Source organism: Hoplias malabaricus, chromosome 12 (assembly GCF_029633855.1).
Source record: "Hoplias malabaricus isolate fHopMal1 chromosome 12, fHopMal1.hap1, whole genome shotgun sequence".
Classification (NCBI taxonomy): Eukaryota; Metazoa; Chordata; class Actinopteri; order Characiformes; family Erythrinidae; genus Hoplias; species Hoplias malabaricus.
Genome location: NC_089811.1, coordinates 30,440,260 through 30,463,432, shown reverse-complemented (window position 1 = coordinate 30,463,432; position 23,173 = coordinate 30,440,260). Strand labels below are relative to the sequence as shown.

Below are 23,173 nucleotides of genomic sequence, written 5' to 3'. Positions count from 1 at the left end.
TATGCAGCCTCAAAAGCGTTAACAAGGCCAAGCCCTGATGCAAGACAGTAGTTCCAGATCATAAATACTACTTGAACTCAAAGGTATTGGAAGATACTAAATCACTCCAGAGAACATAGTCCCAGTGATTCACAGACGATCTTCAACTCCTGTGTAACAGCTCCAAAGCAACCAGATCATGTATGCACTTTAAAGTAGCTCAGTTAATGAATTCTCAGATGTTGGACATGTAGTGTATTTTTTTTTTTGCTGGGTGATTAGCAAAACCAGGAGCATACCAGCATAACCCAGCTTAGATGGTTCAACCAGTATAAATGCATTCATTCAGGTGGGTAGTGAGGAAACATAATCAGACCACACTGCATGCTTGTTATATTCTTAAGCTTCATCAACTCCATACACACTGTGTAGTCATCGTGTTTTATTTATGTTTTTTAATGTTATGTTTTGACAGCTACATACTCGCTTTCCTCTGAAAAAGTGAATATAGCAAACATTTAAGAGACACAGTTGGACCTTAGGGATATGTTTAAACTCTTTGTATCTAAATGAACTAGGTTTAATGTTTTTCTGACAGTGGATAAACTAAGAGGTTGGATTGATAATGTTTTACATGAAGTTTTGTATAAACCTGAGGCTTACACTGTCCGCATTCACAAGCAGGAACAGTTATTCTCACTGCTATTTTTGGAAAGAATATATTTTGCCATGAGAGTAAAAGCTGTGACTGTAATGTGAGTACCATAACATTTCTAAGCAAAGAATTTTTCCTAAAGATTAAAGCTGATATTTTTTTTCTAAGTATTTAACATTATTATTGTAAGAAATGTATTTTTTCCCTCAAAGGTTTTTCCACTGTCCTAATGTTTTTGGAATTATTTAAGTTATTTAAATGTATTTACGCAGATCAGATTATTTTGCTATAAAACGGTGTATAATACTGAATGTAATATATTGAGTCACAGTAAAGTAATCTTGTCACGTATTGTTTCCATGTTCCGTAATCGCTCCTAGACAATGGAGAACTTTGTTCTGAGGAGTGCATATAGTGGCATTGTTTTACAGCAACACAAAACAGAAAGGGATCAATTTGTGAAAGAAAATAGAATTCAATTCTTTATTCAGAGCACTTACACCACAACTAACAACTGTGTGACAAGAGGAACAGGAGAAGAGATACACATTTACACACTGAGAAGTTGTGGAGGGATGAATGTGTCCCAAGTGTGGAAGGCACGTGTTAATTTACGGCTCCAGGTGTGTGGTACATAGTGCAGCATTTGCTCTGTTTTGTCCCTGTTGGGTTTTACTGTGGAATATTTATTGTAATGCTGTAGTCCTCAGAGTAAGAAGGCATTAAAGCATCTCACCAGTGTGCATAACTTCACCAAGCAGACTGGATCATTCTCTACCATCATCAGCACCTTGCCTGTTCTCATATCGGATTTTTTTAAATTAATCTCATAATGAAATTACCCATTTAGTGCTATTATATACAGTGATGATGGTAGATATAGATAAAAGACTATATTTCTCTGTATGTATTTATGAACCAAGGCAAAGGCTTTTCAAAGGCAATTTTAGTTTGTTCATAAAATTATTTTGAATGTCTTTTCTGCACTTACACATCATCATTTCAATATTAATGGCCTTCTCAGAAATTAATCTAGGCAAGGTCATTCTCCAAAAACCCATTAAGACCTAATGTAGAAATGATGTTTGCTAATCATAATGAACAATGGACTGTAATTTAATGCCTTAAAGAGTAACTTCTGGTTCTGAGATTTCACGTCTTACATACTTTAGATAAACTATCCAAATTCACACAAACCATTGAAGTATGAATCATGTATGTAGCATGCAAATACATCAAAGGATATTGAGAATTATTTTATTGTTTACAAAACCAAGATGAACTGTACATTCAGAAAGTATGTGCTGTGATTCACTGGATGTTTGAGTTAAAAAGAAAGATATAAATATATTGCTCCTCTCTAAACTGGCAATGCCTACACCAGAATTCAGTGACAGTGTTATGCATCCTTTACATTTCAAGTAGCACAGCTACTTGCTGTGCAATGGAGACACTAGCTGGACTGCACTTCAGCTAATGAATACTTCAATTATTAAAATAAGAAGCACACCAGAAATACTAAGCTACATTCCCAGCACGGGTCATTCTCATAGCTTCACCATTTTATCAGCAAGTACACAGCTCTGACCAGAACAGGGAATTCACACCTCAGACCTGTACTGTAATTAGTTGCTATGTGTTTGGATAAGGCTGTGATAATGACTTGAAACAAAGTGTTCAGTAAATACAAGACTACATAATTAACCAGAGCTGACATGAGGTTTTCTAGTCTCTCAAACACCTGTGTGTCTTCATTCATTTAACCATTAAACCTCTCAGTTGAGCTTTTGAGCTCGTATTGCTGATACAACAACTTGTACATCATTGCCCATCATGTGCAGACTTCTAAATTACAACTTCCGTCGGTTTGTTAATTAATAACATTCATCACCTATCTGGCGAAACTGCTGAACAGTCATTGTGTCGCAGCACAAAGAGGTGGAGAGGATTTCATCATAATGCCATTAAAAAAATCATGCAAGACTTTCCTATGAGAAGACAAATTCTTATCAAATTCTTACCATCTCATTCATCTCAGTGTAAATAAAGCATTAGTTTACCTTATTTCCAACATTCAGGATACAGAATCTACAGGGAGATAAAGACAAGTGATATAAAGACAAATGAACACTTTATCAGTTACAGAAATATGTTTGGAAATGGCATTAGTTACATACACAGCCCTATCAGCCTTGGGTAACCAAAGTAAACAATGCAAGTGGCCTCTTACCAATTATATTTGTATGCAAACTGTATTACATTTTAAATGTTTATAGTACATTAAAGAAAGTCTTGCTCTGGTGAGCCTCATGTCCGTCAGATTGTTGAGTTGTTATATCCTCTGACCTTCTTTTACACCTGGTACCATGTTGTGCTTTTATATAGTGTCAGTGTCATATTAAAACCATCCCATTATCACCATTTAAGCACCAAAGTTGCCCTCTACAACAGCAGGTATTTCCTATAAAATCTGGTTGCATTACCTTACAATAAAAGTTGCTATTTACATTTACAGCATCATTACACTATAAAATGATGTCAAGCTTGTAACAATAGAGGAACAATTTTTGGTGCAATATAGAACCCTTTTTAAAGGTGATACACAGAACCATCTATAGCACATTCTCCATCAATCTGAAGAACCCTTTCATAATGCAAAGCACCCTTTAATAATGCAAAAGGTTCTTCAGTTGTTCAGTGTTTTATAGAGAACCATTTCCAATACAGAACCCTTGTAGAGACATCATTTTTAAGTGTATATATCCAAAAGTTTGTAGACACATATAATATTTAGAGAAGTATGCAGTTACTTCAAAGTGAACCCAGTGCTGACTCAGGTGTTTCATTGTGCAGACATAGCTTTTATAATTTCCCAAAAGCATTCCCAATAGAATGGGATGCTCTAGGGGACCTGCTTATCAACCTAAGGGCACCATCCCTAAATATACCGCAGCACTGAGCTCAAATCCTCACAGCAATGTTCCATCATCTAGTCTAAGCTTTCCCAGAACTGAACAGGGTGTTTAATTCCACTTTAATGCCCTTCATTTCAGAAGGAATGTTGGATGAGCAGGTGTCCACAAATTTGGCCATAAAGTGAAGATCACATTTACACTTTTAAGTCATTCATTTAATAGCAAGTCCTCTCTAGCCCCTGATGGTGTGTGTGTGTGTGTGTGTGTGTGTTTGCTGTAGCTGTAGCCCTTGGTCATGTTTAGAGTGCAGGTGTATAAAGGATTAGTCCACTCCCAGAGCCTTCAGCTGCCTTTCAATATCTTCGTCTGAAATGGTGGCTGTCTTGGTCTTGGATGCACTAGGGAGCCCCTTTCCAGCTGAAGGAGCTTTCACCATCTGCACAAACACCATTAAAACCATTCAGAAGGGTTACAACAGTTTAATAACTGCCCATATCTGTACAGCTGCCTTTCTCAACTCTTCAGTTTAAGCTTAATACATAATCTTTCTTTATTCCATAAAACTAAGAAAAAGAGCTGTGGTGCCTAGCTCTAAAACAGAAGCAAAGTAATGTGAAGAATATGTTTTGGCCCAAGGGACCACATCACACATCTGTGTGAGTTGAACATGCTGGCAGGAGGCAGGTAACAAACTAAGGGCAAAGCCAAAGGAAACTCATCTGCCAAACCAAATGCTCCAAATAAAAAAATCAGCCAAATGAGCATGTGCTGTAGGTGGAAAGCTAGAGGAAAAGAAAATGTCACAGTAAGCGCATGTCTCACCTTTCCAGAGATTTCAATGCCAATCTCATCCAGCATCTGGTTTACAATGTCCTGACATTCCTCTTCATCGGCTGATTCATCAAATATTTCATCCAGAGTGTTGTTGACTGAGGATGTGAACACAGATTACTGAATCAGTTAACAAGGCCCGTGTTGTACTTCTCCTATCTAAAATATGTCTGTTATTTACAGTCGTTGGAACCACTGAATACTGCAATGTCTCAGAAATCTTTACTTAATTCAGAAAATATACCAAACCCACAAGAAAAACAATGACTGTGTCTAAGCCATCATTTATAAAATGTTTGATCATAAAAAAGCATATTCTATTTTACTTTATTTCATTTCATTAAAAATAATTGTACACAAACTTCTGGGCCACACTACAGTTTTGAATATATAGGATCCTAAAATATATCTAACAATTTGCTTAATATGTGCTACTCACTCATGTCTTCAGTCATCTCCATTTTCAGATTTTCTTTCTGGAAGTCCTGCATTGTCTGTAATGTCTTCTTTGGATCCATTTTTTTATTGACAGCCTGCATGGTCTGCGAAACAGAGACAGACCAGGACATGAATCAAGTTCAGAGAGGCAAAATAGGGCATTATTTGACAGTGTGATAAAACAACAGGCAGAATCCACCATGGATGAATACATTTTGAATTCAGCTCAACATAAATCTGGATGCAAGTAAGTGGAACGAGTGGCACATAAAAAAATAGGTCGAGCTGAGAGCGGGCTTTTTAAAGGCCCTCTGGGTCCACAGTAGCGAGACAGACAAAACAGGAAAAGTCACATTTGATTATAGAGAATAATTTAAACAAATCATCTCTGTCAAACTCTCATTACAGACAGTGTCTCTGCCACCTTCTCCTTCACAAAATCTCCACTACAGCACTACAACTCCCAGGATACTCTGACAGTGAGATGAAGAAATATCCATAGCTTCTGTACTGAAAGAGTGAAGATACAGTATCTTATACACAGAGAGTTTCTTTGTGGCCTCATCCACTGTAAACTAGTGAGAAAAACATGCTGCAAACAAGCTACAAACAATTCTAATTTAAAGTATTTTATGACAATTAGACCAATACACACACACAGAGGGAGAGATGTTCCCTCTGTGTTATATATGTATATATATATATATATATATATCACAGAGGGAACATCTCTCCCTCTGTGTGTGTGTATTGGTCTAATTGTCATAAAATCTGTTGGATAGTAATATAGGCCAGATTTCAGATTTAATTTCAGATATCACAACAGATCTTCTAATAAGTGTTAATGAGGACAATGGTGAGAACCCAGACAAAGGGAGCCGTCCTCTTAACAGTCTTTCTCTGGGGTACAGAATGAAAAAGAGTTTTAAAGCCAGTGCTAAGGAGCCACTCCACAACATGCTAATTAGCCCTGCTTAAGCATTCTTTTGAAGTACAGTATGTGCCACATAAGAGCTTCTGCTTGTGCAGCCTGTGTAAAGTTAGCCCCGCAACACTGACTGGTACAGGTTAAAGGATGTCTTCTGGGACAAAAAAGGTGCAATGTCTCACCTTAGCTGTGGTAGACATTGCTCCAGCCATCTTCATCTGAGAGTTCATGACCTTGGTCTGAGTGGACATGGAGGTGACCTTGGAGCTCACAGCATATGTCCGATTCTTCTGTTTCCTCAGCTGCACCAGCTGTTTAGCCAGGATCTTACACGCCTCTCTGTTTCCAGTCTTAGCCATTTTCTTGATTTCCATTTCCTGTTAAAGATAAATACATATTTACCAAAGACTGCTGTTAGATATGGCTAGATGAGATGCATTGGTTTGGCACCTAGTTTCTACATATTTAGAGATAAAATTGATGATTTAATTTCATATATCACATTCATTTATGGCATTAGCTCTTATTCAGAGCAAAACATAATTAATGTTCATTGTTGTTTCTATCATTACTTAATCATAAATTGTCATATTACCCAATAATTTCGTAGTGCTTATTACTGTCTTATTACTTAATAAGGCTTAAGCACCCTTAATTAATGTACCCTTATTATATTGTATTCATATTTTATATGAATCAATTTTGGAGTAAATGACAGCTATCAGCATACATTTTAGCACACATATAATGCAAGTATCATAAATAGGACCAGGTATAAACATTATGCAAAAACAACCAGTGCACAGAACAACAACATCTGAGTAGATAAAAGAAGCAAACTGGAAATCAGTCTGTTGTACTGTTATCTAATTATTATATTTAAGCTATAATTCTTTAAAACTCACAAACCTCTAAATTTCACATTACACATTTTGTAAAATATATGAAGAATTAACATATTGCACATTTGACACATCCAATGTCATTAAGTCTTTTTTTAAGCCATGGAAATACCCTGTTTGAATATTTTGGAATATTTTTCCTATTCCTGTAAGTCCATTTTGGAGATCAGAGATTTAATAAAAACTACAGAAACTGATGATGCCCTGATTACTAGTTTAGACTCAGAGGTCTGTGGGTCTTTGTTTTACTAAGTGAATGAAAATGGCCTACCAGGGCTCCTGGGAATAAGTGCATCAGACAAATGCTGTATTTGCAGAGTGATGATGGTGAGTGTGCACAGTCCTCTCCTGGGACACTACAAGAGACTCAGTTTACTGGAAGCTAGAGAAGCCCATCAGCTTCACAACAGCTGGGAGCATGCTGTATTTCTGCCTTTACAACATACTTTACATATGGTTTATTAAATAAATTATCCACATTGCTCATAAAAGATCTGCTTCTGCCAAATTTAACAACACAAGTTCTTCATTGCATTCATACTGAACTAATTCTATCCTCAAGGAAAGCCTGAAGTGTTTCTTGAGCCAGATGCAGAGCACACAACATTCCTGCATCACTATCAGCAAATACCTACATACGGGTGTGTGTGTGTGTGTTTTGTCATTTCGTTTTACGGGTTTTGTAATTGGCCATTTTTAGTTACTTATTCTCAACAAAATGAAGTAGTTTCAAGCCCAGGACAGGGAACATCAGAAACAGGTTTCTACTACAACATTCTCCCCAAATAAATAATACCACACAGGTACTCTCAGTAATTTTCTTTTAATGGTCAGTGCAACATTTGATGACATTTTTTTGGCATAATATATGATAAAACCAACAAATCCATAGAAATATTTAATTAATAATGTACAGCAGTGTAAAACATAGCAACAAATATTAAGAATAACATAGATGTAATTGTAACATTATTATTATTCTGTGAAAAAAAAATATTTGTACAACTGAATAGAAAGCTCAGTATTCAAAGTTATGTGCTAATGGAGAGCACACACACACACATAGGTACACTCACGCTCACTTCTACACATTCATGTGGACACAACACTGACAAAAGCATGGTGCATTGTCCTACTTAACAGAAAAGTTGTGTCTTATTATTTCCCAATGTGACAAATAACTCACAGATCCCCTGCCTCTTTTATTGTCAAGGCCACAAAAATGACTGAAATAGGGAATTTCTAGAGAAAACATGCTGGTAAAAATCATTGTGTCATCATGATTATTAATAATGCTGGAAGTGGGAAATGGGAGCAGTGGTATAGGCTTATTAGAGATGCGTTACTACTGTGTCAGCCACTGCACATTTTTTAGATGGTGAGCTGGTGTAAAAATGACAAACAGATGTCTAAAACTGCACTCTCTCCTGTCTGCAGACTGACAGTAGAATCACTGTGAATAAAGCATAGTTAAGATGGCAAAAATAATAACAATAATAAATAAGAACCAAATATCTGAATCCATAACAAAGACATTTCCTTTGTCAAGAAGAGGGTGAGTAAATCGAAAACGAGTAAACCGAATATTTCTGTATTTAATCACTTAGCAATTTACCTCAATAAATAATCAGTTTTTGCTTTTCATTGAACAATGACAGCGGTGCTAATTTTTTTCCTCAAAAAAGTGACCTTATTTTTAGGCCACAATTCTCCAACAGCAGAAATTCATTAATGAAGATTAAGCTCCATTTTTGTCCACAGCCTATGAACTACAGAACAGAACCTAAGGCTACACGCACAGAAAGCACATAGAAAATGAAGGCAAGGAAATGCTTTCATTTGCTTCATTTTCTGCTAAGTTTATATAATCAGGCCACTTCTGAAAATTTCCTTAGTCCAACAACAAAGCCAAGCACCCGCTTAATTAGAATAAAAATTAACCATTAGGAGAAAGGAGCCTCGTGGGAGGCAATTATATTCAGATTTCTGTTATTTAAAAACCAAAGACAAGCAAGTTTCTTCTTTTAATGATTAAAAGCAGGCGAGGGAGAGTAGGGAAATGGCCTTTTACTCAAAAGTCTGTGATAGAGCGAGAGAGCAAGGGGACTCTCTCTATCTCCGAATGCCTCAGGTGTTATACCAAGAACATCCTTCCTCTTACAGCCAATTAGACTGTCTAATTTACCAGCCTCTGGAACCAAAGCACAGAGATCACAATGGGCGTGTCTAAATGAAGCTGTACCTGACTTAATTTTCTTTGCGTTTGAGGCAATCAAGCAAAATTCCACTGGACCTGATGTTAATGGAACCACATTAACATAGAGCAACATGAATAACACCACTGCCTTCCTTATAGAATACTAGGATTCAAATCCCAGTTAATAAAACAGTTAAAATATTTAACAAGACCTAATGTGGATGCTGGCAAAACAAAAATGCCTGGTTTTCAAATAATTTATTGGTGGTCTTTGAAATGTGAGCACTCTCGTTAAAAAATACATTGGGTTTGCAGTGTTAGGAAACACCACTGCAGTAGTGTGAATCAAAGCTTTATGAAATATTCTATTCAGTTTGTATTGATAAAACCATTACAAGCATAATGTTTTACCATTTTTAATTTGGCTAATTATTTGCATAGTATTTTACAGCCACACTCTAAAAACATAAAGGTGCTACTAAGGTTACTTTGAGTAATGCCATAGAAGAACTTCTTTGGTTCCATAAAGAATCATGTTTGTTTAAGAAATGTGTTGGGTGAAGAACCTTTTAAAGGGTTCAAAATCCATCATTTGATAAACTTTAAACCGATTTGCAAAAACGATTCTTGACTGAACCAAAAGAGGTTCTTTTGTGGCATGGCTCAAAAAACCTTTTGTAGCACCTTTATTTTTTAAGAGTTTTTGCTCCACTTACCATTTGTTTCTCCTGTTTCTCCAGAGCAGCTCGGTCTCTGGTGATTTGTCTCTGGGTGCCTCTCAGCTCTTTGGTCTGCTCTTTGATGATATCTGTGACAGACCAGGGGGAAAAAATTTGTAATAAAGCTGTCTGCAAAATCCAGGCACAGTTCACTGAGCCAAAACCCTGCAGTTCTCTCTTGGCCTAATACATGTAAAGGACAATATGTGGGTCCCTAAGCCTGTTTTGAACATGACACGACTTATGTAACAATAAGACAGCAGCCCCTGCTCTTTAGCAAAACTTACAGAATACTTTTCAAACAAAGATAAACTAGTATCAAAACTTTCACAAGAGGATGAAACAAGATGTATTGTTCAAAAAATAACTTCTCTTTTTCTCATTTCACATTTGTGCAGTGTAGCTATTTTTTATATTGTGACAAATGTTGTTACTTGAAAAATGGAAAGGTTAAAATAGCAAAAAACATTACTACATTAAATTGTGAAAAAACATTTTTTCTTCTAATGTAAAAATGGCAATACATTCACTGCCTGAAGAAAACTCAAATGTTACTTTATAAAAGAAACAAAAATTTTTAAAGGAGTTTAGTACTAAACCTTTGGTCATTATTGATCTTATTATTGGTCAGTGGGAAGGAAAAAAGCTGGGATTTTTAAATGCCCTAAAAATGAAACACAAAATAAGGACTCGGTGATGTGGAAAAAACTCCTTGTGGTGCAGTTCCTAAACGAGTGAGTGATTAGGAGTAGTATGATTACGTGAGTAAGTGAGGTACAAGCCAGGGTAGGGTTTCCTAAATCTTTCGTAACTCTAAGTACTTTGTAACCAAGTACTGAAGAACATTCGTAAAAATTAAGAGCATGTCCAGAAACCCTTCATAACTAAGGTAGTACATAAATTCCTAAATAGAATTCTAGGCAAGTCTTCATTTCACAAGTGTTTATGTGTGGATTGAATGTTGACTGTAAAGCATCCGTGGGTTTCCTCCGGGTGCTCCGGTTTCCTCCCACAGTCCAAAAACACACGTTGGTAGGTGGATTGGTGATTCAAAAGTGTCCGTAGGTGTGAGTGTGTGAGTGAATGTGTGAGTGTGTGTTGCTCTGTGAAGGACTGGTGCCCCCTCCAGGGTGTATTCCCGCCTTGCGCCCAATGATTCCAGGTAGGCTCTGGACCCACCACAACCCTGAACTGGATAAGCAGTTAGAGATAATGAATGAATGAATGATTGAATGAATGTAAAGCATCCTAAATGTAAAGTGGGTTTCTAGAAAGGCGCTATATAAGTGTAACGTTAAAGGAATACGTTAAAAAATAAATAAAAGTTGATTCACTGCCTCTGGTTGTAACACTGGTGTATTCCTGTTCTTGGATGGTTTTCCTGCACAGTTTATACCTAGTGGAGTTCTGGCCCTGGTCAGAGTTAAAAACATAACCCTGCCAACCCAGTGAGGTGATTTTCCCGATTTCCTCCACATCTGCTCTCATTTTCTCACTCACGCTTGTTGTCAGGTCAAGTGAAAACCAGGTGAAAAACCTGTTAAATGATCGTTATTATTCATAACTCACTCATCATTAAGAGATCTGATTGGCAGTAGCACATTTTGGGTATATTCATAAAGCTAATTGTGTATTTGTTGTGTGGTTTCCTGGAGGTTTGTATTTATTTCTTTTAATCGAAACTATCAAACATTATATTGAACCTTTCTCTTATCAATATCTTATCAATATCAATTATGTTTCTCTCACGATAGATAATATTATTGTTTTACCATGCCTACAGTGTCAAATTCACAATTTTTAATTTCAATTTGCATGACATTCTTTGCTTAATATTGAATTATTCCAGCTCTGTTTATGAAGCTTTATGTTGAAACAAAAGAGCATTAATGTTATTCTCCAGTCAATCATCAGAATGAAATGCCTAAACATCTAGATGATAGAAATACAGAAAAAAAATTAAAAAGAGGCTTTTTCCTTGCTCTTAATAAATACTGCTACATACACTATATACATAATTTGAAACATCACCATACAGCATGGCTTTCTGAGAGATATTGGTTACTTTAACTGAATTGACACTGAAATACATCCTCAAAAGTCCACTTAAGTTTTAGAAATGAGAGATTTAGACCTGGTTTCTTTGTTACAGAGGGATTAAACAAGTGCAAGAGACCAACATTTCAGACATTCTCAAATATATCTTCTTATGACAATTTCAAAATCAGGATACAATGATCCCAAAAATTGTACATCTTTACCATTTACCATCATCCACAACAGTCATCCTTGCCTGTAAACTGTAAATGTTTTCATTCATGTATTCATTGCCTTTAAATGCTTATCCATTTCAGTGCTGCGGTGGGTCCGGAGCCTACCCGGAATTACTGGGAGGTCCTTTGCAGGGCGACACACACTCACACATTCACTCACACACTCACACCTAGGGACACTTTTGAGTATACTACCAATCTACCTACCAATGTGTATTTTTGGACAGTGGGAGGAAACTCAAAGAAAATCCTAGTCATCTGCAATGTCAGGTTGTTTCTGTCCATATGAAACTCTTGTTTACAACACTGGGCTACACTTATGCAATTAATCAGTTTGAAGTTCATTTTAAAGAGAAAGACTTTCACAAAGCTGTGGAAATATCAAATAGAATAAAATAAAACAAAAATGATCTCAGTAGAACAGCAGCATTATACAATCCATAGACAAAGATGTGAACAATCCTATCTTTCCAATCAAATCACTACTGGTCCCTCAGACCACTCCCGCCCCTGTAGAAAACTCAATTACTTTCTCTGAACATTGCCTTGAGTGAAACAGTCAAGCGTTTTTATGAGATGAGGGAGAAAGCAGACATGGATGCAATACATGGTGGGTTTAACTGGGGGCAAACTACACAAACATTTTCATATGTTTTTTGATGCGCTAAAAGTTAACCTTCACCTACACTGCATCATACACACACACACATACACACAGCCATTTAGGCATCCAGAGCGTACATCCTCATGCCCACAGGAACGTTACGCACCCTTACACTGCAATCAGACACACACGGTTCTCATGAAAGTCAATCATACCATGTTATAAGCCCCTCAGCAGATTACAATTATTTTGCCTGTGGTACAAAAACTCAGGATAATACAGGAAAGGCCATTTACACATCTAAAGACGTGTGGGGGTGGTCCAATATTCACCAAAAAGCCAAAAGAGGAGTAAAGAAAAACAGTAGTGAATAATGTCACTGACGACAAAAATAAATAACAATGTAAATAAAGAAAAAAATATGTAAAAAAAAAAAAAAAGAATAATGAAGTAAAAGAAATTATGAAGTAATAACAAACATGAACGTCCGTATATAAAGTAATAAACACACACAATGATGGGACAAATGAATAATGAAAAAATATGTAGTTTGTATGAAGGGAAAAGTATTGTGCAGCCACTAGTTAAACAGAAAACCAAAAGTTATCCAGAAAAAATTCCTGTGACCTAAAAATATTCCTTCTAAATCTATCCCAAAAATATTAAAAAGACTCTGTACCAACTATTTCCCTCGCTACGTAAAAGGTGACGTATTCCGAAACGTAATGGAGGGAGGGTTTGTCGTCCACACACAAGTCTAAGAGCTAAAACCAACTGTGCCATCTCAAAGTAATCGAGGGGATGCCGTGATTCACTGATCCTGCGCTAACCCTGGCACCTAGACCTGAGAAACACACCGCTAAAGACTGGACAGGATGCAACAGCAATGGCAAATGAACATTGACAACATGTAAGTAACAACTGGATAATGTTATATAAATTATAACATTCTGTCAAATCTTAAAACTTTAATTCTAAATGTAGATATTTTTAAAGGGTATTTTTCTAACAAATGGTTTCCAATTCCAAACAAATCACTACCAAACTAATCCAATTACATATTTATTGGAAACTACAATGAAGGAGATAACCAATACTGGTGTAACGTGTAACTCTGCAGTGCATGTACTTTGTATCTGACAGTACAAAGGACCTACAGTAAAGACAGTAAGCTGCCAAATCTAAGGCAGATTGAATAATGAATGCTTGGTGGGTGAAGGCTATTTGGACAGGAGCCAGTCACTGTGTTTGCATTGTGTGCTACAGAAAACATATTTCCAAAGGAAATCTCTAAAATGTAAAAGAAACGTGGTTAGGAGTACAGTGTGTTCAAACTAGCTGGTGCCACAAAACGATGTGAAGTTAATTTAACCCCCTGCAGTGAAGCGAAAGGAACTTTGCAATAAAGATATAAATAATGCAGAAGAGCGACCGACCATGACTTAAGCACTTAGTCCAGCTCCAGGAGCTCTTTGACTAAATCAGTATCAATAACCCTTTGATTCACATCATGACTCTCAAAAAATTAATTATTAATTATAGCTTATAACTTACCAATCACTAGCTCATATTAAATGTGAACTAAATATATAAACTTATTAGTGTCTTATTATTATATATTCACATATTCAGACTATTAACGGAAACAATATCTTTATAGATTATATTTAGTTTATATAACTAACAACAGCCTTTAATTCATATTATTGACAGTTAACAGAGATAATCAACCAGCAAATTAACTTATAAATTCCTTATTACTATACTAATTAATATACTCTACTACAAAGCACCCATCGATTTATATAACTGAGTTAACAGAGCTTTTAAACCAACAATGAATTTATTAAAAATGTATTACCGGCTTATAAGTATGTTACACACATGCTAAACATTTAAAAATACCAATTGCCATCCTTTACCTTACTCTGTGTACACACACACACACACAGAGAGAGAGAGAGAGAGAGAGAGAGAGAGAGAGAGAGGTTTATTTACAGATGAGTTTAAACTTTGGCACACTGACTCGTCTATTGATTTCAGTAATGATGACTTTATCACAAAAGAATGATTTAGTATAATTTTTACTGGCTTTCTAACTATAAATGAAAAGATAAGTAGAAATAAAAAAAGAACAAAAAAGTAAAAAGAAAAAACAAACCCTTCACATACTTAACGGACTCAAACTGTCAAAGTGGTCAAATACTTCATACTTTTCAAGAAAAACGACACGGTAACTTAGGTTTCACGTTTAGCTAAATGAAAACGTAATAATGTTACTCTTAAAAATATAAAGAGAAGTGTGTCCATGCAGAAGAGTGCACTGTAGCTGCTGACGTTAAATACAGGTGTAAACTGTCAGTCAGTTCCCCATGTGCTCTCTGAGTTTACACACAACAGCAGGTTTGAATGGGACACGCTTAGTCGCACTAACACTAATGTTCACCGAACTGACATTAATGGCAGTGATGAATGAACCGGTAAAAGTGTGTAACTTACCGTCAGCGGTTTTCTTCTTAAACAAGGATGCCATTTTGCCTCAGTGAACGTTTAAAACTAAACTAAATCTACAGAAGGACGTGATGAATCTGCCTGAACTAACTCCTGATTTCCGTGTTGTTATCGGACTGACTTTCTCCACATGACCGACACTGAGCCAGTCTCTGACGTCACAGACGAGTCCTCCTGACATTCAGCACTAAATCCTCCAGAGGGCGCTGTTAGGTTTCCATTAAACACACTCATACCTCAGACGCGAACTGGATATGAACTGCTTTACTGTACTCTGCAAGATAGGATGGGATGGGAAAGCAAAGGAATGGAAAGGAAAATGCAAGAAAATGAAAGGCATGGACAAAAAATGAAAGAAGTAAAAAGAAAGAAAGGAAGGAAAGAAGATGAAAGACAAAGAAAAGAAGAAATAAACAGAATACAGGGCATTTCTGAGACTCAGTCCAGTGTTCTATTCTCCCAGTATTTTTATGCAAAGCATAACCAGTTCTGTCAGAATTGAACAATCAGATTAATTAACATTAGTTTTTAGTTTTATTTCACACTCTAATGTTGCTTTGTCAGATACATTCCTTTTATATTGTGAATCATTTGCCAGTGTTTTCACTTGAGCCATATTCTCTGTGTCTGAGAGGCTGAGATCTGTGGCTGTGGGTAAATTGAGAATGAGAGACCTGGAGAATGAGGGCAGGGGATTACTGAAGCAGAGCTAAAGAAGGAAGGCGAAAAGATGAGAGGGTGACTTTGGGAGGGACAGCAGTATGTGTGTGTATCCCCTCCAGGCACTTTATAGCCCCTGTACTCTCTCTCTCTCTCCCTCTCTCTCCCTCTCTCTCTGTCTCTGAGGAGGAAATTGACCATCCTGGGGCATTTTTCTTGTTAAGGTTATTAGGGAGATGTTTTGGTATAATCAGTGAGGCTGGCAACAGGGACCAGCACTAAATGTTCTCATAATGATAATAAGCCCACTGGTGATCAGTCTTGCCCCAAGCACACACACCAATTCTGGGCAATAATGAGACAACACTACAATTTCATTTGCCACTGAGGATGTCTTCAAAGCATATTAAAAATCTACATCACATATTGGCGTGAACATACTCAGTTACTGCTGGAGAACTCCCACCGAGGCGAGTTTGAAACATTTATCTCTTTCTCTCTTCATGATATTGCCCAAGGCCAGTAGACATTCAGTGTTAATGTGCTAACTATGCAGCCAGACAGTGGAATAAGACATTTCAGCTGTGAAATTACACCCGTGTTGTGATCCTGTTTCAGAGCTATCATATTATCTGAGAAACCAATTATCCGAGGGTCCTTTTGTATAAACAAGGCTGTACCTCCTCACTAGCTGTTGGTGGTCTTAGTGTGTTTGTCTATGGTACAATAGAGCTTCCACAAAGCGCTACACATTTGCATCCTTAATAAAAACACTTCTTTTATAATTGGTCAGAAGGTTGTAGAAAAGGAGTTAGGAAATATAAACTGGTTGTGTGGGTGTATTACTGCTCAAAGGTCGGAGACTTCCTAGACAATAAAATGTAAATTGATTTATCTGGTCAGTAAATATTAGAATTGCTCAGCATGTATTAGTATAAATACAAACTAATACATAAAAAACACATTGTAATTTGATGTGAGATACCATCCAATAACTTTCCATCAATCCCTACCTCAGCAAAGCAGACCTTTATTAAATTAAGTCATGTGTGACTAATGTATGTTAACAATTCCATGTGTGCCGTGAGAAGACTAGAATGAAACCTACATTCTTCAGAATGCCAACCCAGCATATTGTATTAATACAAAATTTGGCTTAAGTACACAAGTGTTGGTTCTGTGATTGGGAAATTTCAAGTTCAGTCCCCAGCAATATCACAGCCCTCTGAGCCCAGGAGATCAAGAGACTATAATTGGCCTCACTCTGGGTGGGTTTGGGGGTGGCCCTCCCCCCATTCCTCAAGCTCAGCTGGACAACCCTGGCACATAATGGCTGATGTAACAGATTTGAGCAGTTCGAGCATGTTGAGCTGTCCAACAACACGGTGTTAGGAGTTATTTGACAATGATTTAGCATATAAACTAAATCAAATTAAATATTTAGTTTTTAAAATTAAAATGAACAATAAATCAAAATTATATGACGTTACACTGTGTATGTCAATAAAGAAGACACAAGAGAACTCTAGTTCTTAAACTGGATCCCTTCCAGATTCTTGAAAACTTAGTTAATTCCAGTGAACCGGCCCGCGTTTCGAAGAGAAGGGAACATTCAGCGGGAGGCTGTGGTTAAATACAGCGCCAGAGCCACAGATGAACAGTCAGAGTGATGATAGGGTCATGGTTTCTTTTTTGTTTACTGTGGAGTCTAATATAATGTGTGTGTAAATGTTGCCGAGTTCAGAGCCGTCCTGCTGAATCACACAAAAACAGAGCGTGTTCCTGTTTTCATTTCCTATTATTTATTTATATGAAACTCCCGTGCTGCACGATGACGCCGTATCTGAGGGTCGAGCTCTTTCTTGAGTTACTGAGCCTCGACACGGCCACGAACGACGCCACGGTTCGCGAACCAGTTTATGTCGGTGGAAACGCGCCAAACTGTTCTAAATGTAGTTCGCGAACTGGAACCGGTTCGGTTCCTGGTTGGTGTAAAAGCACTATTAGTGTCAACATAACAGATTTTGTATGTTGCAGACTCCAGAAATGCAATATTGTATAAGACTGTGTTGATGACCCTGAAAACAAGGCAATACATTCCCAGTAAACATTTAGCCGTTGATTCAACGTTGAAATAACGTAATGACTGCCGTCTAATCAACGTTCTCTTAAGGTTGAAAATGAAAGTTGAAAAGACGTCCAAACACAGACATTGAAAAGACAACTATTAGACGTATTTTGGACGTCCATTGACGTTATTAATTGGTCCCGAAATAAATTACTTGTATAAAACGCATTTTCGACGTCCACTGACGTTATCGATTGGTCACCACTTAACTAACTTATTAAGATGGATTTTGGACGTCCACTGACGTTTAAAATATGTCCTTGATGGACAGACTACTTTTACACCTATTTTGAACGTCCAGGGACGTTCCTTGTTTACTGGGTTGTTTTAAGTTGTCCAAATTTTCAAAATATATACAGCTTATACTGAATATCTATTTTTTGTATAGGACAGTTAGGCAGTGCGCATAGAGCCCATAATACAAATAATTTGTGTTTTTATTATTTGATTGTAGCTCTTGCTGGAGACAAAATAAGGTCTATGTTATGGCCTCAGTATATAAGACATGACTTGCCAACATGCAAACAGGGACAGAGGAATCTGGGCTCTATCAGGCTGATTTAGAGGCCACATCTTTTCGGTGATAAATGTGTTGTGCTTCAGTGCTCTGGAGCAGAGGCAGAGAGCTCATATATCCAGTGACTTCCCTCCATCTGCCCCTGGGATGAATAGAGCTCAGGAGCGTCCCACACCACACCGCACAACAGCACCCTGGGAGCGTGGGTAATGAGAGATTATCACCCCTGTTGAGCTGCAGTTGTTCAGGTACACACATACATACAGAGTTACACACACACACAGACACACACACACACATACCAAAGATAGTCACAAGGCCTGCACCATCGTTAATGACCCACCAATTAATCAATCCTGTTCCAATATGTCTCACACATGGATAGCACTGCCACTGCAAATTAATAAAAACGTCTCAGTCTGTAACATTCAATAGTTTCTTCAATGACAGTGGACCCTCCAAAGGCAATGTCTGCCCTCTCTCTTTCTGCAGCTGACAGACTAGTCCTGGTGAGGTGAGTTACAACAGTAAAGTAGGCTACCAATGTGTAATTGCCAGGTCTTCCCCCTGCTCTTTGGTAAGCACAGCCTCAGGGTTAAACAGAAGCCAAAATTATTCAACTGGAGCAAATGAATAGTATTTGCATGGGGAATTAGAATCATTAAAGTAAGAAGGGCACAGGGAGGAGAAGTCCTTCAGAGAGAGGGACACTGAATTCCATACAGACTTAGCTAGTGTCAGAGCACCCTGTCTGTATTCAGTACATGCTCTCAACAGAATGTAATTATAACCTGACTGAAAAAATTAGCTGCATCTTCTGATGATTATTTATAATGTTGTTACAGCAAAAAAAAAAAAAAGGTTTAATCTTCTTTTCTCTTTTATCACAAACACTCTCCTTAAAGATGAGGCACCTTGCAAGAATTATGTGAAAGAAATGGACATTCATTTTCTGCTTAACAAGGCTAACTCAAAGCAGAATCACTGGTTAATTAAAACTCCAAATTCGCAGATCAGATAACGTAACTAGCCTGCAATTGAACAAAATTTTGAATACACCAAAGACAATGAATATGCTGATGTTCAAAAGAATTCACAATTAATATTTCCCTCCAGCTGAGAGGTCTTTGTTTGATCTCCAGTCATATTGTCTTTGGAATGCAAAAGAACAGATGAGTGTGAATATTTCTACCTATGGGGTCTCTGTACCTCTATCAGCTCATTTACAGGAGATGAATGCACTCTCCAGCCCTTCTCCATTATCTCCACATTTTCAAAATGATGACATTTACAGAAAACAGAAATGCCTAATTATGTGCTGTTCATGCATGGGCCCAGCACTCAAGATGGGCCTGATATAGCTGTAAATTCATTTAAATTGCAAGTATGTAGAACAATTAGCATGAAGAGCTTTGGTGTCTGGACTCACTCTGTGGTGGCCACACCAACGGAAATTAGCTTCTTTTAAGTGTCACATATGCAATTAAAACTCACATTTAGGACACCGCGTTGGTTTGACTGTGTAAATGTGAAACAGTAGACAATTAATTGTATGAAGAAGACGTCTGGGTAAGGACATGCTTGTTGGTTTGTTGTATTAAATATGTGTATTTCGTCATTTGTCCAGTAAATGGGATTTTAATCCTCACAAACACATTATATATTGAGTTGCAGCTTGACATTTTGCACCCATTTAACCTGTTAGCTCTGCAGACAAATGAGCACATGATTGCTTATTTCTGCAGAAGGTCTGAATTTTTTTTCCTCACATTCTAAATTGCTAAATTGCACTGCTTGAAGACAGTCACAGTCACCCTTAATGCAGGCTGAAGATTTAAGAATAATTATGTCGTGTGATGTGCCTCCAGTAATGATGATATTGTGATATTAAGAAATGTGATGTAGCCTTCAGAAAAACTAGTCTGAGAACATCCTGGTTTGGTAGATCACACTTATTTAACAACAGAATGCAAGCATTTTTTCAAATAGACATTGAGCACACTGTGAGACACAGAAACTGGCCAAAGGGATGTGTGTGTCTCAGATTCAAAAACTATGTACAAAAGCATTGCTTACACCTTATATGAAGGTGTACAGATCCCTTGGTGTACAACAAGCACTGCTCATCAAAACGTTTATTTTTTTATAATGGCATAATTGACAGAAAGCAAATAGCCAGTTTTTCTATACTGAACACTTCCTAGGGGTGGGTGATATATAGTGATATGATAATATTATCATTCAAATTATGTGATAATAAGCATTTCTAACCTTTTTTGTAACATGGTCAAATTTTAATAGCTGCAATATTTCTTTAAAAATGATTTAGTCTTCATTCATTCATTATCTGTAACCGCTTATCCAGTTCAGGGTCGCGGTGGGTCCAGAGCATACCTGGAATCATTGGGCGCAAGGCAGGAATACACCCTGGAGGGGGCACCAGTCCTTCACAGGGCAACACACACACACATTCACTCACACCTACGGACAATTTTGAGTCACTAATCCACCCACCATCGTGTGTTTTTTTTGGACTAGGGGAGGAAACCGGAGCACCCGGAGGAAACCCACGCGGACACAGGGAGAACACATCAACTCCTCACAGACAGTCACCCGGAGTGGGAATCGAACCCACAACCTCCAGGCCCCTGGAGCTGTGTGACACTACCTTCTGCGCCACCGTGTCGCCCTGATTTAGTCTTATGGTTGGGAATTTTTATTCCAGTAATGCCAGAACTCTATGAGTGCATAACTGAATACATGAATATATTCTCGCTTTCCAAAGAAAAACATGCATCTCCATTTTTATTTTACTGCATCATTTAAACACAAAAGCTCCTTCACATTGTGTGAAATTTTCATAGTAAATGAAAATAGAAAAGCTACAGAAATACTTGGAATACATTTTTAAATACTGACTTTCATTAAAGTTAAGGTTTTTCTCTTTTTCTATACACACACTATTTTGGAGATACATTTTTGGGATGGACTGGTGCCCCCTCCAGGGTGTATTCCCGCCTTGCGCCCAATGATTCCAGGTAGGCTCTGGACCCACCACGACCCTGAATTGGATAAGCGGTTACAGATAATGAATGAATGAATGTTTCTCTTTGGACAGCAATAAAATATACTGTTTGTTGCACACAAAATAAATAAAACTATTTGACAAGAATCTTTTACAGTGCAGCACTGTTATTTTTATATCAAATATTAAAAACACCAGTTGGAAAATATCAATCTGCAAATTTTGTGTGTAAATATCCCTCTCATGAGCACAGAGAGTGGTACTGAACACACTGGTTATAATATTGTCTTTTTTCATTCTGGAAAGGTTTTTACCCCCTTTGATTTAAAGTTTCCTTTGTGCACTAATCCATTTCTGCACTTGAGAGAATTTTATGTGCTCAGATTTTGAAATAGGTGGGTTTTTAACAGTTTGGGGTCAGCGGCAGGGCTGGTTTTCTCAGTGCTATTGGCTAATGTCTCCTGCTTCTGTGAGTGCCTGCCTCATAGGCTATATATGACCAGCCTACTATAGGCCCAATTCTCTCTGTGCTCACGCTATTTGCATTGCGGCATAGAAATAATGCAGAATCCAGAAAATAGTGCAGAGTATTTCTTCATCATATAGATTTTACATTTTTAAATAACTCATATTAGTGTTTTTCATTAGTAGTTATGATCTAATACAGGTCATAATGCTCAATGCTCAATGCACAGTGAATACACAATAAACAGTAGATGTGCTGCTGTAATATCTTACTAAAACTGCTGCTGTATTGTTCTATTTCTGACAGACTGCACACTATATTGGTATGTTTTTATATTGGATTAATCTTATGATTCAGTGGGTTGTGTGTCTTCTCTCCGTAGGTCATTATTCACCTGGACCTCTGGTCAGCTGCACTGGACACTCAGTATCATGTCTGAAGCAGTGAGCTGAAAGTAGCTGTGTATATTTATTCCTTGTGTCATGCAGGTGTGTATATTATGTGCTTCTGCTAATTAACAGATGAGATGACTAAGCTGTTTATTTGATAAAATCAAAATTTGAATATATTGCTATATTTCCCTCCTGTACTAACACATGTCCACACCACGATTCCTCTCTCCACCAGGCTGAGGGATGGCTGGATTAAGAGTGAAGGCAAAGTGGAGGATAAACATTTTAATGTTCCACTCCATGTCTCAAGAGTTTGCTCAAGTCCTAGAGGCTTTCTCTAAAAGAACCACCTATAGCACATTCTCCATCAGTATAAAGAACACCTTCATGATATAAAGAAGCATTCAATTGGTTCTCTGAGTGTTCAGGGTTCTATATTAAAATCTTTCTTTTTTTTAACTAAAGAAGTTTTGTAGAACTATCATTTGTAAGTGTGTAGAAGAAGGAAAGGTCATGTCTCATTAATAAATGTACAGCTCATTAATAAATGTATGAACAGAGCAGTCTTCATACTGTAAGTGTAATGATAGTTATTTTATGAATGTGATCATTCTTTCTGCATTTATAGTGCAAAAAAAGAGCCCATTATGTGCTATTCATTAGAAAAGTCCTGTGTATGAATCCTAACAAAGACAGAGGCACTAATTTGTATTTAATTAGGGGGTTAATGTCAATGTCTATTCTAAAAAAAAGAAAAGCCCACAGGTTCAAACTGATGTGATGGCATTTAGACGACATAATAAATCAACCTGTCTTTCTGCTGAACACTTGTGAGATTCAGTTAGAGGTAGATAAATACTGTCTTGGCTGTGGAACACCATGTTTTCTTTTTTATTCTGTCTAACTAGTCACATCCAAATCTTACAGCCAAATTCTGGTAATATTAAAGATTAAAATGTTTGGACACATACACATCTAACCGCAACATTCCATACTGTTCTTTAGAGGATTTTAGATTAGATGTTGAAAACTA

General features: G+C 37.2%; 1 protein-coding gene and 1 long non-coding RNA gene across 2 annotated transcripts; one reads left to right on the top strand and one right to left on the bottom strand.

The window, feature by feature from the left end:
• Positions 1-1,134: 1,134 nt before the first annotated feature.
• Positions 1,135-15,079, bottom strand: chmp2ba (charged multivesicular body protein 2Ba). The gene is made up of 6 exons (XM_066686928.1): positions 14,941-15,079; positions 9,562-9,653; positions 5,929-6,123; positions 4,820-4,922; positions 4,372-4,478; positions 1,135-3,985 (listed from the first exon to the last, which is right to left on the bottom strand). The coding sequence occupies exons 1-6, from the start codon at positions 14,972-14,974 to the stop codon at positions 3,872-3,874; spliced, it is 645 nt and encodes a 214-aa protein (XP_066543025.1). The 5' UTR covers positions 14,975-15,079; the 3' UTR covers positions 1,135-3,871.
• Positions 13,239-22,664, top strand: LOC136710993 (uncharacterized). The gene is made up of 3 exons (XR_010804692.1): positions 13,239-13,351; positions 22,131-22,236; positions 22,376-22,664. It is a non-coding gene; the product is annotated as an uncharacterized lncRNA (long non-coding RNA).
• The last annotated feature ends 509 nt before the right edge of the window (positions 22,665-23,173 follow it).

Excerpts from the sequence above, each read along its gene's own strand:
- chmp2ba (XM_066686928.1), bottom strand. The coding sequence starts at position 14,974 with ATGGCATCCTTGTTTAAGAAGAAAACCGCTGACG. Across the intron at positions 9,654-14,940 it reads TAAGAAGAAAACCGCTGACG|ATATCATCAAAGAGCAGACC; the intron begins GTAAGTTACACA and ends GGTCTGTCACAG. Across the intron at positions 4,479-4,819 it reads GGAGATGACTGAAGACATGA|TCAACAACACTCTGGATGAA; the intron begins GTGAGTAGCACA and ends TCACATCCTCAG.